Source organism: Orbicella faveolata, unplaced genomic scaffold (assembly GCF_042242905.1).
Source record: "Orbicella faveolata isolate gen_17 unplaced genomic scaffold, um_ofav_v1 contig_2, whole genome shotgun sequence".
Taxonomy (NCBI): Eukaryota; Metazoa; Cnidaria; class Anthozoa; order Scleractinia; family Merulinidae; genus Orbicella; species Orbicella faveolata.
Window position 1 is genome coordinate 16972445 of NW_028301547.1, and position 16838 is coordinate 16989282.

The following is a 16838-nucleotide window of genomic DNA, read 5'->3' on the forward strand; positions in this document are numbered from 1 at the left end:
GTATCATTGGGTGGGTCTTTTTCGGCGAAAGGAGATTTAAATGGCCTGAAGGACAACAAAAAAAACTATTTGGCAACAACGAAATTCACTTTACAACAAATACATTGTCATGCTAGAATTAAAATTCTGATCGAATAAAGCCTCAAACTCAGTGTAATAAAATAGAAAAATACCAGGACAATGAAATTTACTCTTGAAACAGTACTTATGGTCATCTGAATCAATCACATGAACACACAACTGTGTTATGAAATTATTTGCAAACTTGTTCAACAATATGAAACAGACTTAGAAACAAATATCGATCTAGACTAAACGTCGATTGCAAATTACAACGAAGATTTCTAAAGAAATACGAAGATTCCGAACGGCTGCCGACAGTCATCCGAGATGAATACCGGAGATCACTCGAAGATTTCTGAAAATTTCTCGACGGTAACAAAAGTTTTAGGAATACTTTAAGGAATTCGGAAGGCTAAAGGGAAATTTGTCAGTGATTACAAGCTGCATTCAGAATCATCTGATTACCGAGATAGTTATCTTTCACTACGAATCGAAGCTGTTCTTACATATTGTTGTACCACAGGTACTTGAAATTAAACTGAGCATACTACACAACTCTCTATGAATTTTTGAAAGTGCCACCTTAACGATAGATCAACGTTTGTTTAACCTCTAGATATTGAAAGTTTAGGCTTCTAAGATCAATATCTGGTTTACAAAAGGTGTTGTAAAAAATGGGAAAAGCAGAGAAGTATAACGAGAGTGATAACCAAACTCATCGACTAGGAGATGTTGTCTTGATGTGCTACCAAATTCTCAGAACTACAGTTAGGACCAAGTAAGGCAATTACTAAGGAGAATCGATATTTTCAGCTTTTAAGTACGAACAAGTTCAGGATCGCGGAGAACAACTGAAAATATAAAACCTGTTTCTGAAAATATCTTCCTTTAACATTTGCAAATCAAATTCGATTGCACTCTACATCTCTTCTGTTTCAGCAATTGTCTGGCAATGACCTCCAAAAAGGGCATCTTTCTACAAAAACATTTAAAATTAGCTACTGCATTGATTGTTTTTCAAGATTTAAAAGGCTGCAACAATTTTGGTAACAATCACAACCAAAACTAGAAAGACCAGCAACAAATTCGTTAACAAGGATGCTAATATTTGCATTTGAATTGGTATTAAAAACGTGCTTTGTTAGACAAAGTTCTCGTGGCGCCTTTGTAAACCATGTTTGTTTTCCTTTGTCATTTCCAACGTTTAAATTTCTGGACGTCCAAAAGTACATAGGCATTTTCTTTGATAAGCTTTGTTCAAAACAGAGTAAAATATTTTTTGAAAATTTTTCAACATGAGATTTAAATTTTCACGGTGGATTTAATATTCCGACATTGCTCTGATTTAACGAGTTCATAAAATCCAGTATACTTTAGCGGCCGAAGCAATTTTGCGTTATTTTAGGAATAAACATCTTTGTACAACCAGATATTGATTATTTATTTACACTTTGGTTGCTGCACGGGAAAAGAGAACGAAGCGAACGGTCGCATCGGAAGAGAAAATTAACTTATTTCGAAACTTAAAATGGGTCATAAACCATTGAAATTGGATAATTTCGTGGGGGACAATAATTGGATTTTGATTGATTAGAGTGTTCTTGCTCCTACGCAACTGATCCGAAGTGTGCCGTCCTTGTTAGCGTCTGACAGAGAAAGATATGAAATGACAAGCTACAAACAGTTGAAGATCAAACTCGATTGGATACAAAATTAAACGGTATTTCAGTCACTTTGTGAGATTTTAAAATCCATGTCGGAATTAAATTTTATTTTGTCGCTTATTTGATCTACTTGTCATTTCATTTTTCATGTCTTCTCGCACAAAAAACCGTCGCGAAGTTCGTTGGAAAATGACATTTCAAGACTGTTTGGCAAATATTTATTTGACAAAAATGGTGAAATATCGAAATTGCATTTTTTTTTTTTTTTTTTTTTTTTTTTTGCGACGTGATACAGTAGTTTTTGACGGTATTTTCTGTCAACTGTTGCCTTTGAGAATTTTTTTGCGATCAAAAACTTCTGAAGGGTAACCTCTAAATTGTTTCTCAAAAAAAGTTGTAAGGGGAAACGCTGTGCAAATTTTTTCAAATTTTCCCGCCAAAAGTCTTAGTTTTTAAACGCAAACTTTTTTCCTTCTACGTTTGTAATTAATTAACTACTTATTGCAAAACAATAAAATCAAATGAAAACCGCAAGTGTTGGTTTTTACTGTGTACATTATTTTAGCATTGCTGAAAATTATTAAAGACAATAAAAAAGAGCAAATAGAAGTCAATTACACACGCGTCTTCAATATAAATTTTATTGGCTTTTTAATAATTCAATTAAAATTAATTACAAACAATTTGAATAAGAAAACAAAATAAAAAAAATTGCGCTTTTAAAAGGGCCTGGAAACTAGTAGAAATGTAGGCTCTCTTTTACTATTTTTTGACTATGTAGGGTTGGCAAAAAGAAAAAAAATTCTGCGCTTTTGAACAGATTCTAGCCAGGAATCAAGCATATACTTTGACTTTTGATGAAAAAAATCCCACATAGTGCAAGATTTTATACGCCAAAAGACTGTATATGTTTGACTCGAAACAAGACTCCATTCAAAATTGCAGACTTTTTTTACTAGGGACAATTTTTCCACTAAAAGACTTAGTTTCTTTTCGACTTTTTTCTTAGCCCTTTTAAAAGCGCAGCCTTTTCAGCAATTCAATGCGTCCTTGAAAAACTAGAAAGATTTCAGTACATCTGTGAAATAGATACTAGACAGTTACACAGTAATTTCAACTAGTTTAATAGTTGACTTAATAACGAGGCATTCAGGCTGCAAAAACATAGGCGGGTAATGCTAATATTCAAACTTGATTTTAAAGCTCAAAACTTGAAATTCACAATTCACAATTTACAATTCACGGCGTCCTCGAAAACTAAAAAAATAGACACAATTTTGTAGATACTACACAATTTGACAGTTATTCCAGTGTCTTCTTTCGACTCTTGAATTTTGTGTTTGAAATCACTAATACGATCTCCGTCCGCCCTAACAATCTTTCACAAGAAACTCAATCGAGATCAACTTTGTCTTGTAAATCTACCTTACTTCTAAAACGTGATCCACTGAAGAAACAACTAAACGAAGTCCTTAGCTTTCCTTTGCTTTGTTCTCCACGTTAATGTCGCTGCATGTACACTTGAGATGGCAGCCTGAAAGAAAGATAAATAAAACGTCCAATTAACAATGGGTATACTGAAACCCAAAGAACAAAATATACATACAGTGTATACTCGACTAAAGTTTACAAGTTAATTCTCTTATCGGGAATACGCTTGTCGTTTGGTTATATCATCATCATAGAAATACACGGAGTTTACATAACGATATTAAGAACAACTAAAACGAGCAACAACACGAAATAAATAGCACCGGCTAAAATATAGCACTCAGGCGAAAAGCTAACCGTCAAAAATAGTCACGGCTAAAATGTTCGCCACAAAACGAGCAATATTCGCATTTTCTTTCTGAGGATGAATTTATGTTCGGTAAATAGCTGCCAATCTTAAATAATAAAATAAGGGTCATGCAATTTGTCGGACGTTTATGACCAAATACTAACAAAAATTGAATAATTTAAACAAGCGAATAACAAGACAATTTTGCTATAAAATTCAAACTGTTATAATCGATAAAAGTGCCGTTTTTTGTCACCGACTTGTATATTTTAGCAAGACGACAATTCAAACTGTTGTTCAAATGCAATACTTATGCAAACAAGCAAAAATCGTTTTCAAAGAGGTACGAGCAAAACAATCAGTAAATTATAATGGATATTTTACAGTAATTTACAGGTAATCATGGTTTTCCCTTGTTCACCTTTGATCTGACTTGACAGCTAGTTTTGACAGGAAGGCTTTTAAGACACTATACGACTGACAGCGACTTTCACTTTGACAGCTATTTCAAGAACATTCCCCATTGATATCTGAAATATCCCAAAGGAAAATTCACACGACGGTGAAAATCCGAAAAATGTCAAGGCAAGAAATAAATAACTCCGTGATTTGAAGGCAGTTATGAAAATTTAAGGTGGCTCTGAACTCTATGTGCAGATTTTTTAAAACTTTGCCAAAACTTGTCTTATCCTGCTAATCAAATTTGATAATATGAAAAAATATTCACTGCGTCATTTTTGAATTATAAGCCCTTAAAGCTATAGTTAAGGGTGTTTTTAGCCGGTCATACTGTTGCTATGGTAACCTACTGTGTCACGAAAATGACAACAACGTGTTAACCAATGATTGGGCAGTTTTTTGATACCATGATTGTAGCATCACCTGATAGAGTAGGTATTATGACCAATCAAAATCTAAGTCTTAGAGAGTGCTAGAAACTGTTTTGAGCCACCTTAAGAATGTTTGTGTAACCTATTAACCATGAAGGGCTAGGGGTATCTCGTAGTGAACAGTAGTGAAACAACAAAAACTCTATTAATTTTAATATTCTGCCTGCATTGTGCACAATTACAGAACACGATACCAAACATAAATAAAATTGTGACTCACCTAATAAGGGATCCAATGTCTCAACTTGATTCATAGCTCTTTTCCTTGCCTCTCTGTTTTGTGTCTAGTGTGAAACTGCAAATGTTTTAATCTTCATGAAATTCCTTGGTCTCTTAAGTTTTACAACCTACACATAAGCCATCAGATTTTGAAAGTTTCAGTGCTATTAGAGAGAGTTTTAACGATGAAGGTATAAGGTTAAGAGGCCCTGCACCTAAGAAACGACCGATGATTTCCGGCTAAAAAATAAAATCGGCCGATTTTTATCTCTCAAGTAGAGGTTACCGAATACTATTTAAAAATGAATTTCTTTTGTTTCAGTTTCGCTTTAAACCAAAAATATCGAGCCGCAAAGTTTTTCCGTCTGAAAGCAGCAAAATCAGGCCGAAAATAAGCCCCCGCAAAAAACTGTTTAGAAATTACTATCGCAACGCAAAATAATGAGAAAACTACACAGTGTTGAAGAAAAAGGCCTTTTAATGCAATATCATTCGATAAACATCAAAAAACTGCCGAAGCGATTAACAAATAAAGTTTCAAATATTGCATACTAAATTAGATGGAGCGTTGGAGCTGATTTTAAAATAATTATTTCTCAAAAGTTCAACGCTTTTGAAAGCAATCACAGTGATGAATGAGACATTGGAGGGATACAAATCACGTTTCTGGAAAAACATTTTTCGGCCAAAGTATATTGACCTTGTACAAAGCGTTCAAAGTTACCGTGTTCACCGTTATCCTGCTACTTCGGCGAAACGCTTCTCCTTTGCCAATACGGCCGTGGATAGCGTGGTAAACGCCACTTTAAACCTTGCTAGGCATTCAGAGACTATCCTGAGTAGAAGGATGTAGAATTGAAAGAGAAAGGAAGATGAAAAATACGCAGAAGAAGAAAATAACTCGAAATTACCATCTGCTAACGAAAGTTGAATCTGGAAAATGTCGTCGCCTAACAGCGGCCAGTGACGTCATTGGTCACGTAAAGGTCGCAAGAGCGTGGGAAAACGAGTCTGCAATGTCCTTCGGGCGGTCAGCGGCTAGAGATCCAGTCGTGACCCCATAACTCAGATCACGCTGCGACCAAAACGGTGTGGCGGTTGGGGAAGTTTTTCTTTTTGAGTGACCATCATTTGTGAAAAATAACATAACATTGTTCCACTAAACGTTTTCTGGCCGGGAAAAATTGTTTTCCTATTTGTGCATTCGTTTGGATTCCACCGCTATTGATACAAATAGAGACCTTAAGCAAACACTTGAGGCGGTTAGGTGGAGGCGGCGATGGCCGCGCGGGAGTTGGGTTGAGACCGCCTCCTCTTGGCGCGAAATTAGAATATTAAGCTTTCGTAGAAGCGGCGGCGAGCAACGGCTGTTTTGCTTTCGTTTTCAGTTGTCCAATTTGACTTTGTTCGTGGATTTTACGAGCATAATGGCAACTTTTCGAGAAGTCCGAGACCTTCTAGCTGTTGCATGCTTTGAGGACATCATAGACGAGGATGAATTTCTGTTGCTGAGGGATCTACACACGTCGAAAAATCTTTACTTTCCTTACGAAGACTGAATCAGCCTTTTCTTTACTAGAGCAACCAAGGTCACTGGCCTCTGCCTCCTCCCATTTTTCTGATATTTCTTCCATCAGAATATCCATCTCGCTATCTTCGATGTCAACTCCACTCAGTTTCGCCTGACTGTGATGTTTTCGTTTCGCCTTGAATTTGTCCAGTAGTAGTTTGAAATGTTCCTGTACGTTTTTCCGCTTCACCTGAAACTTCACGGAGGTTTCGTCATTCAGACGATCCGTGATGGCATTCCATACTTTTCCTCGATCTACAGTCCTTGGTTTGAAGATCCATGGTTCTGAAGTTCTGACTTCTTTCGCTAGGATCAAATCATGTGCTTCTGTCCACTCCATGATCGAGATAGATGAGAGAAAACAAAAGCTTATTAAAAACAGGTCCTGTCTAACGATTCACCTTTCGGAAATATTCCAAAGTTATAGAGACAAATTGGAAGAACAAAATAGCATTTTGTACCAGCAAGTACTTGCAATCTAAAGTTTTAAAGTCTACAAGACGTGAACATCACTCGGAACAATGTGAATCCAGGAAACTCACCCATTTCTTTTGCTTTTCTCTCCTTCGCTTGCCATCTTTCTTCTTCACTCACACCTCCAATGTGAAGTGAGATTTTCGCTGTAAAGCAAACGAAATATCAAATATTTGCAAAAAAAAAAATACAAAGAGACGTGTCAAAAAACATTTTTTAACTTTATAAAAGAGTTTCTGTGTATTTTAGGTGCTACAAATGGGAAAATAAAGCGACCGTCTCTCGAGACGGCCAAACCTACCTTTCTCGCCGCCGCCACTGTTGGAAGACGCGGGCAACACTCAACGTGATTATGCTAATTAGCTCGAGAGCGGGAAATTTTACTTCCGGTTCGCGTCCACCTCGCCGCCTCCAGTGTTTGCTTAAGGTCTCTAATAACGTCAATGGCCGCTGTCACGCGACGACATTTTCCAGATTCAACTTTCGTTAGCAGATGGTACTTTCGAGTTATTTTCTTTTTCTGTGTATTTTTCATCTTCCTTACTCTCTTAATTCTACTTCCTTCTACTTAGGACGGTCTTTGAATGCCTAGCAAGGTTTAAAGTGGCGTTTAACACGCTATCCACGGCCGTATTGGCAAAAGAGAAGTGTTTCGCCGAAGTAGCAGGATAACGGTAAAAACGGTAACTTTGAACGCTTTGTACAAGGTCAATATACTTTGGCCGAAAAATGTTTTTCCAGAAACGTGATTTGTATCCCTCCAATGTCTCATTCATCACTGTGATTGCTTTCAAAAGCGTTGAACTTTTGAGAAATAATTATTTTAAAATCAGCTCCAACGCTCCATCTAATTTAGTATGCAATATTTGAAACTTTATTTGTTAATCGCTTCGGCAGTTTTTTGATGTTTATCGAATGATATTGCATTAAAAGGCCTTTTTCTTCAACACTGTGTAGTTTTCTCATTATTTTGCGTTGCGATAGTAATTTCTAAACAGTTTTTTGCGGGGGCTTATTTTCGGCCTGATTTTGCTGCTTTCAGACGGAAAAACTTTGCGGCTCGATATTTTTGGTTTAAAGCGAAACTGAAACAAAAGAAATTCATTTTTAAATAGTATTCGGTAACCTCTACTTGAGAGATAAAAATCGGCCGATTTTATTTTTTAGCCGGAAATCATCGGTCGTTTCTTAGGCGCAGGGCCTCTTAAGTCTTCATCAGACCAAGTGATCCAAACTACCACGTTTTATCCCAGTGTCTGAAGCATTATTGATAGGGCATCTTTCTACTCCCCCTCCCACCCTTAAAAATGGGATGCCAGTCTGCTGCAGGGTTAGCTCCTGGGGAGGGGGGGGGGGGTACTCCCAGAAAAATCTGGTGGGGGTGTGCAGCCCGCTTCCCAAAACCCTTTCCCTATTTATGGCGAAATCAATACCCTATGTATGACCAAAACGCCTGAAATACCACACCCTTCCAGCGCTTTCATAAGAAGCTGGCTACCGCCGGGCTCTGGTGGCTGTGAGCTGTCGATACACTGGCTACTTGGCTGTGTTTGTCAACAAAAACTTCAAAAATGTAACTCTTATAATATTTACAGCCTACCTATTTCTCGGTTCAAATAAACAGAAAAAATATTTCTTACATTTTCCCTGACTATTGGTGTATATAAAAGCGTACACATCAATGGAATACGATTGCAAATTGCAAAACATTCAGCCATTTTCAGTAGTATTGTAATAAAACTTAACCTTGCTTTCAAACTATTATTGTGTGGTCGGTTGAGCAATGATGGTGACAAAGTGTGCTCCTGTACAGTCTGGACAGACTGATTTGTTTACATTCTTTTCAAAGAAACCGCATACCAGAACAGGTAATTAAATGAAGTTATTTGATTTTGGAGTTGTTCTTTCAGAAACCCATTGTGTTCTTCTTTGCTTACAGATGAATATTAATTGCAGAAAACGAAGCTCTTCATTCCAATGATGAAATTTTGCCAATCAACCCAACTGATTCTAAAACTATACGGTCTGAAGTTGCAGATAAGACCTTGTTATCTTCACAATTTTTGGAAAGTCATGAGCCACACAAAGGGCCATCAATCAAAGAAATGAATGACTTTATTTGTTCATCGTTTGGAAATACATTCGACCAGCCTGTTCACAGTTTTTACACTTACAGTTGTGAAGGAAGCTGATGAACTTCAGTAACCCAAACAGAGATAAATCATGTATGTGACGATTCTAAACGGTTTTGTGATGCTTTGTTACATTTTTGCTTAATAAGTATTTAATTGCCTTTACTTCAATACGAATCTGGTGAAAATAAAAAAATATATATTTCTTTTAATGATGAGAAAGAAAGCTGGAAATCATATTTCAAAATTTTCTAGGAGAGCATGCCCCCAGAACCCCCTAGCAAAGGTGGCCTTATGGCCACCTATATATCCTTAGCTGCCTTACTTCAAATCTCATTGAAAACATTGCCCTTTGGGGCGGCACATACCTGCAGTATACCTGTATATAGCCCATAGAGTACCCCCCGTCCCCCGGGGTTAGCCCCAGTATGAACTTCACCCAGTACCCATTCGTATATCTGGGTGGAGCAAGGCACTATGAGACTAACATGCTATGTCCAAGAACTAAATGCACTGCAATAGCTGAACTGTGAAACAATAACACCTCTATTTGTTTCAACTTTCTGCCTGTATTGCATGCCATTATTCCTAGCACAGGTAAAATCAAGCAACTTACAACCTCTCTAACCAAACACAAAAGAAAACACAAAGACTCACCTGATATGGAATCTAATGTCTTGATATGAATCTTTCTCCCTATAAGTCTAAGCACATGGCTTTCTGGTTTGTATCTAGTAAGAAATGGGAACTGTGTCAACCTTTAGGACAGCCTTGATCTCTCAAGTTTACAATCTACACAATTACAAATAATAATTTGAATTTTTTAAGCTTTAACCCTACTAGAGTGAGTTTGGACTACAAGGTAAGGTTAAGACTGCAATTCAGGCCAAATAACAAAAACCACCATGGCTTAACCCAGTCTCTGATGCATTAAGTTATATTGAGTAGTTCTACTCTCCCGTGCTAGCCTAGGATGCTAGTCTGTCTATTTCACAGAACTACACAATTAAAGACAATCATACCTACAGGGGAAAGGTTTGACAACGATGGGATGGGATGGGATGTAAGTCTGTTACAGGGTTGGCACCCAGTGTTCAATTTACCCAGTACCCATTTGTACACCTACAACAGGTAGAGAGAGGTAGTGTAAGACTAAATGTAGAGTGAAGTGTCTTGCCCAAGAACACAGTGCAGAGACCCTAACTGTTGGCCCAAAACCGGACTTCCTGGCCTGCAGTCCAGTTGACTATTCTGTCCTTCCTTCCACAAAAGAATAGTAACCCAGGCATTGCAGTTTCACATATTTGTTTGTGCACCCTTCCCCTGGAGGACTGAGGTATAGTAGGGCCACATAACAGCTTTTGAAATAGCTGAACAGTGAAACAGTAACATCTCTATTTGTTTAAAATTTTCCACCTGCATTGTGCATCATCATGCATAGTAAATAAACCAAACACAAGGAAATTGTGACTCACTTAATATGGAATCCAATGCCCAACGTAATTCTTTCTCCTCTCGAGTCTCAGCACATGCTTTCATTGTTGCTCCTGTTTTGTACTGTAGATGTCAATTGTTAAGTATAGTCAATAGACTCTCTGTGATGCCATTTTGCAAAGTCCATTAGCAAAGAAAACATACCAAGCATCACAGGATACTGGCACAAGCAAACATGGTTTTTGTTCAATGATTGCAAGGGCTGAAGTCCAAACAAAACCGATATTTACAACTTTAACTATGGCATGAAGTGATGTGTGCTTTAACATTTATGCCAATAAATATCTTTTTAACCCATTGACGCCCGTGCTGGCTGTAACTGGCTGCGATGAGCATTAGCCTTTGTTCCACTTCTGATGTAATCACCTTTGACCAAAATTGGCATAATTTATACTCAAGTTCTGCAGGAGGAAAAGATCTTTCCAATGATACCCAGATCAGAGTGATTGGGTCAATGGAGCCTGAAATATGCACAAAAATGCTCAGATATTTGAGTAAAAAACTCTGAGGAAAATTTTCTTCCACTACACTTGGCTACTCCATGGTAAGAATTGCCCGCCTTGATAATGCTTTCTCAGAGATTTTGGACTGGAAGCAAGTTCAGTAGAAGGTCAATCACTGCAGCAAAAAGATAAGAAAAGGAGAAAAAGGCAAAAATTACAAAAAAAAAAATAAAAAAAACCCTGAAAATCCTAAAGACATAGGTGATTTTTCATCCAAAAAATATTGATTTCTGTGCATGCCTGAGCAAAAATGTCATAAAAAGGTGATGCCAGTGGAAAGAAAGGCATGCTATCATGTTGCAACTGCCTTTCCCAGTAGATTGCAGCCAATTTGGTTCATATCCAGGCTGAAATGTCCAAAATGTCAAAAAAATAAAAAAAATGTGTTTTTGGCAAAAAGCTCCGGGAGTCAATGGGTTAATATGATAATATATTTTTAATTGTATATGGACCTGAGTAAGCCCACAGAAACATGGACCCTATCTTTATCCACTATATTTTAGTCCCAACAACGACAGACAGCCAGTCACTCAGAAAAAAATACCTGCGTGTGATATTTTAGGTAAGAAACTCTGTTTATTTTATTTTATTTAAAGCAAGCTATTCTTTTGTGGTTAACTTTGTTTTGAAGATGAAACTGGTTATAGTTTTAAAGGCTGTCATCATTTACCTACCAATAATTGTTTCCATGTTGATATCATCATGTCTTGTCTTGAAAATCTGGACTCCTTTTAGTCTGCTTTGTTTCATTCTGTGAGAGCAAACAATGTACATAAACATTTCAGGGCTCGAATTTCAGGAAAAAACCTCAGGGCCAGCTGGCCCCCTAAGTTTTCAGATTTGGTCGCCAGCACAAGTATTTTAGTCGCCAAAAATTTTCAAACCTCTATGTACGGATTTTTTTCGAACCTTATGTATTTCCACAAGATAGACACTAAAACAGCCCTAATCACACTTTTTTTTATGTATAATCAGTTTGCCACATTTTTCTAAAATAACAGGGAAAATGACTAAATAACATTCTTTTATTCCTTTATCGAAAAAAGGCTTCAATATTGCAAGCTTTGATTCAAAATTTTTCGTAAACTGTTGCTAAAGAAAGTAAACACATTTAACATTCATGCGCAGGCTTTTCATGTTCATTGATGCAGAGCGACTGCACAAGCTTAGTCTCCAGGGAAAAAAAAATTGGTCACATTGGCGACCCCAGCAGTCCCAACGTCAAGCTCTGCATGTATGAGGCGACCCTTAAAGTAACTGCAAATACATTTATTCTACATTATAATTTGATTGTAGCTATCAGAGCTATAACAAAATTCATCATTTATCATGCAGTCACTTGGGTGTTCAGTTACAGGTATCTAGTCACAACTAAATTTTGCTATTAGATACCTGTAATTGGATACCCACCCCAACACATCACATAATATCACTTACTTGCACTTCACTGGCTTTCCACTTACAGTGCGACTACTCAAACCAGACCACCTAGAATAAAACTGACAATCAAAACATAAACTAAGAACAGTGGACTGATAGCTTTCTACAGTTGGCAAGTAATAAGAGTCAGTTTGCCATTCATTGCCATTAAGTTCTGAGTTAACTGCAGCTTTGAACTTAACACCTGTAACAAACTTGTTACCTTTTAGGTGAATTGTATCAACTATAGTCCAGTGCACCTGCGACATCAAGTGTCCATCAAACATACTCAGCCGCGGCAGGTATTATAGGTTACGGCCCTTAATGAAAGCCCTGGCCATGAGCATGTAAGTACTATCAACTCCTCCGCATTATATACACTCTTAGATATTCAGTACTTCATGGCAAATTATCATAATTATAAATCTGGCTTAAAACATTTAACTTGAAAACTCATTTTGTGGCAACTAAACCGAAACCGTTGAAAAGCGCACAAAATTTAGGATCAAAAGTAACCAAGCAGCAAATGGCAAAGTTGCCTGAGAGGTCTGCAACACTTGTTTAGGGTTCTAATTTTGTTGAGATCTATTGTTTGTATTCTTCAATGTTACTGATTTATTTGAGAAAAAGATCACTATTCTTTGTTCTCAACTAATGTTCTGATTGGTTACTTCTTTTCTAAGTGGCCCGATTTGAGTAGTCATACTGTACATAATAATTTCTACAGTGTTAAAAACTTATGGAAAAAAGAAAGATTTTTTTTGCTCAAAAGAATTTCCCTAATGACTCTTTTTTACTTGAAATTGGTTATTGATGGGATCATTAGTAATTGGCCTTGTTCTGCAGTTGTTTGATTCAAAATTACTCACCTGATTACACCCTGAATTGTGCTTCATCAAGTCCAATTACATATGGGTTATTGACCAAGTGTGAGGTCAAGGTAACTGGATATGCCAAGTTCTTTCTTTGCATGTTCATGGACCAAAATGGAGTCAAGGTCCATAAACACAAAATGAACAAGGCCAATACTCAGCCATCTTGATTGAACAAGCTGTTGGTAAACATGGGAATCATTATTTGGGAAAAAGAACAATTTTCTGTTGTGAGTGGCAAGATAGTGCCGTCTTGCCTGCTGGGATAGCCAATCACAGTGCAGGATTTGGTTACCGTAACCACTGGTGGATAAGCTGCACTCACAAATAAGCCACATCCTGATCATGAGTTTGGCAACTCAAATTTCGGTAAAAAAAATTTGGAAAGAAATCAAAATAATTCACAAGTGAAGTCTTGAGAAACATTCTTTTCGTGTACTTTTCTTGATTTACATGTAATGAATGTAAACCGGTGTAAACTCAATAACACTGAGTACAGAGAATGCTTCAAACTAAAACCCTTACCTAAAATTTTAGTTCTACAATAGCACTGACATGATGTCTACCAGTTTTGACATATGTTTCATTTTTCTCCAGTATTTTTCAACTGGCATTCTTTTTTCATTCCTGTCAATTTTTCAATAGAATTAACATACAACAACAACAACACTTCCGTTCATTCGTTTGGTCATTCATAACATAGTAGCCAGGCATTTCATCAGGAGATGGAGTACTGGACACAAATAGCCTTCGAAGCTTTCTTTGAGCAGCTTTGTGGCGGAATGGAGATTCCCTGCTGTGCGATGCAAGTTTCTAAAGCTGCTCTAGAATGAGCTAGAATTGCGGCCTTACACTGGCTAAAAGATTTTTTAACAAAGGTTTAGGGCTGTTTAACAGCAAGAAATGTAAGCTTGTGATTATGAACAAAAACAATTCTTTTAGGAGCCATCAAACTTGTAATAGCAATGATTGATGCATACTCTGATATTGTTTGTCTACTGAAGTTCTTACTAATTTTCTTAACTGACTTATAAATTTTTGATAGAAAGTGTTAATTTATGCAAATTTATGGCATGTTGTCCAGAGGTTCTTGCAGATAAGCCGCATGCCCAATTCTTAAGGTAAATTTTGAGTAAAAAGGTGCGGCTTATCCAGCGGTGTTAACAGTAATCTTGTCTGGCCAAGGAGCTAGCCATATAATAATATTATCACTGGACTTGCATTCAGGGATATGTAATAATTTGATGACATCAACAATTGACAGGGAGTTTCATTAAGGGCCAGGCACCAAGGCAGATTGACAGTCTGGTTTGGCCATCTGGGATAGAGTTTTTCTTACAGAGAAACACAGTTCAAAACGTTTTGTACACCTGTGGAAACCAGTCACCCTCCTGCTGAAAATGTTAATGAGCCCTAGAATTTAGCTTCCAACTGGGTTCAAAAATATGCACAGTTATTTGCTCTTGGACACTATTTGTTATGAAGACCAGAGTGGTAGAGTGGTAGAGTGGTTTTCAATTGAGTGTCGTAAAACTAAAACCAAACCAATTACTTCTAAACCAATTAAACTAGCAGCCCAATCTCAAACCGTAGTTAAACCAAAACCAAAACCAGAGTAATTGCCTGATTACTTTCGACACTCGATTCCACGTACTGAAAACGTGGCATAGAAGCCCTTGTGAAAAGTTATGTTATTGCCATGTGTTCAAATTCACCTTTTAAAAACATTTTCTTCCACTTGCATGAAATAAGTTTTACTTATTATAATATAACGACAAGCCACAGAATTGCAAATAAAAACAGAACAACGCCAAAATGTCTTACCTTGGAAGACAACCCCGCCATATTTTCGAACACATCATGCTTCAGGACATGTGATCTTAGATTGTGCCTTCAGTGTATGATGGGATACTCAAGCGGATTCGACATCAACATCATGGATTGCTTGAGGTACAGCCGTACTTTTTAGACAGATTTAAATGATTGGCATATTTCTAGTTTATCTTATATCAACGATAGCCATAGAATCAAAACTGGCTGAATGCGGCCTTTTAAAATGGATATGTTCAAAGTGAGGAAAGTCAAGAAATACTTTTTTAATAATACATGGAACAATTCAATGTTACCCGAAAACAGGCGTAATAGCTTATGACTGTTTTTGTCATTTTCCTATTGGTTAGCTCTCCACTGATAATAGTGGTAAACTGGTAAAGGTAGAATTTCAGTTTGGTCGGCCTGTTAAGAGACGGGAAACGGGATATCTTCCGCAAATGATCCTCAGATTCACATGACAACAACGTGTAACACCGTGTAACACCTTGTAACACCATGTAACACCTTGTAACACCTTGTAACACCTTGTAACACCTTGTAACACCTTGTAACACCTTGTAACACCTTGTAACACCTTGTAACACCTTGTAACACCTTGTAACACCTTGTAACACCGTGTAACACCTTGTAACACCGTGTAACACCGTGTAACACTGTCACACAAATGTCCTCGAAATCGTGCATGGTATACGCAAATTGTACCGTAAATGATCCCAGGGCCGGAAGTACTCCCCACATTGTACCACACTAGTTGTCTGTGTACTGTCTATTTCCGGATCTGGCTCAGATGTACCTCCTTCAGTAGCTGAAGCCTTTAAAAGCAGATTGTACCCTGCCAACGTGCACCCCTGAAGCTGAACGCTGAGAGGATGAATTTTTCTCTAGTCTCTCGACATCCACCTCTCAGAATTCAAAGGACCACGACGGTGATGAGGATATGGTGTCGAAGGAGTCCCGCTTAAAGACGATACGATATAAATGCTAGCCTGTTCCAGGCTCTCGGTCAGTGGGGACGATCGAAAAAGCGGGCGCGGGACGAGCGGGGTCAGACCCCGCTCGTCGCTCGTCGCCCGGCCGCATTTTTGTTCGTCCCCATTGACCGAGAGCCTGGAACAGGCTGTATAAATGCTGGAAGACGTGACTGAAAATCTCACCAGTGAAAACCTAACAGAAACGGCAAATGACCTTTGAAAGTTTCTGTCTGATATTCAGTTCACCTGCCTGAGTCACAAACTAAAAGCGTCATGAAGTAAGGTCAAGGACTTTTTCAAATGATTTCATTGCCGTGTTTCAAATGGAATTTTAGTCCGAGACTCTAAATGGTCGACAGGTTACTATAGGATGAACTTGTTACAGTTACAGTTAAAATATGAAGCAAGAAATAAAATTGAAATCTTAATTTTAAATTAATTGAACCTCGATCCTGGTATAGGCCATAGGCAACGCACTTTTCTTTTATGTTGGGTTGAAAACCAGGCACTTGAAGGGAAAAAGATGGCGCTTTCCTTTCAATGAAATTTCGGGAAATTTCCAACGACGACCGGGAACAGGGGAATTCGTCCAAAAATTTCGATTTAAAAATACACTCAGACCAACATCCAATTAAAAGTAAAATGTTGTTGTTTACCCAAAATTTACCAGGAATTTCTGTTCCATGTGATTTTCGGTTGAATGGTTTGCATTTCGCAAATTTAACAATTTCCGGATTTTCTGGAAACTTTCCAAGGAAAATTATGTGCCATTTGCTCCAGTTTTAAAAAAGTTCTGTAATTTTGGTGTAATGGAAAGCGCTCAGCATTTTCCGGAATTTCAGAAAAAGAGGACAACATCGCGAGCAGCGCTTTCCATTCAACCAAAAATTCCAAAACTTTCGAAAAGGGAACAGATGGTTGGTTTTGTGTTAAAGAACGATTTGCAAATAACAA

At 37.5% G+C, this 16838-nt stretch overlaps 2 protein-coding genes and 1 long non-coding RNA gene across 9 annotated transcripts; 1 reads left to right on the plus strand and 2 right to left on the minus strand.

Moving 5' to 3' along the window:
- Positions 1-2352: 2352 nt before the first annotated feature.
- LOC110061636 (uncharacterized) lies at positions 2353-15104 on the minus strand. Of its 7 annotated transcripts, XM_089289966.1 has the most exons (8): positions 14905-14966; positions 13078-13259; positions 12227-12288; positions 11464-11540; positions 10268-10349; positions 9450-9523; positions 4618-4692; positions 2353-3261 (listed from the first exon to the last, which is right to left on the minus strand). In XM_089289966.1, exons 2-5 carry the CDS (start codon positions 13102-13104, stop codon positions 10315-10317), a joined length of 201 nt encoding a protein of 66 aa, XP_089146092.1. In that variant the 5' UTR covers positions 13105-13259; positions 14905-14966; the 3' UTR covers positions 2353-3261; positions 4618-4692; positions 9450-9523; positions 10268-10314. The 7 variants fall into 7 exon arrangements, with proteins under 7 accessions (XP_089146092.1, XP_089146093.1, XP_089146094.1 ...); XM_089289967.1 differs by lacking the exon at positions 13078-13259 and having other exon boundaries at positions 12227-12277; positions 14905-15104; XM_089289968.1 differs by lacking the exon at positions 13078-13259 and having other exon boundaries at positions 14905-15101.
- On the minus strand, positions 5077-6526 carry LOC149112195 (uncharacterized). The gene has a single exon (XM_089289960.1). It carries the CDS (start codon positions 6524-6526, stop codon positions 6134-6136), a length of 393 nt encoding a protein of 130 aa, XP_089146086.1. The 3' UTR covers positions 5077-6133.
- LOC149112196 (uncharacterized) lies at positions 7053-7607 on the plus strand. Its single transcript, XR_016207317.1, has 2 exons — positions 7053-7156; positions 7233-7607. It is a non-coding gene; the product is annotated as an uncharacterized LOC149112196 (long non-coding RNA).
- Positions 15105-16838: the final 1734 nt, after the last annotated feature.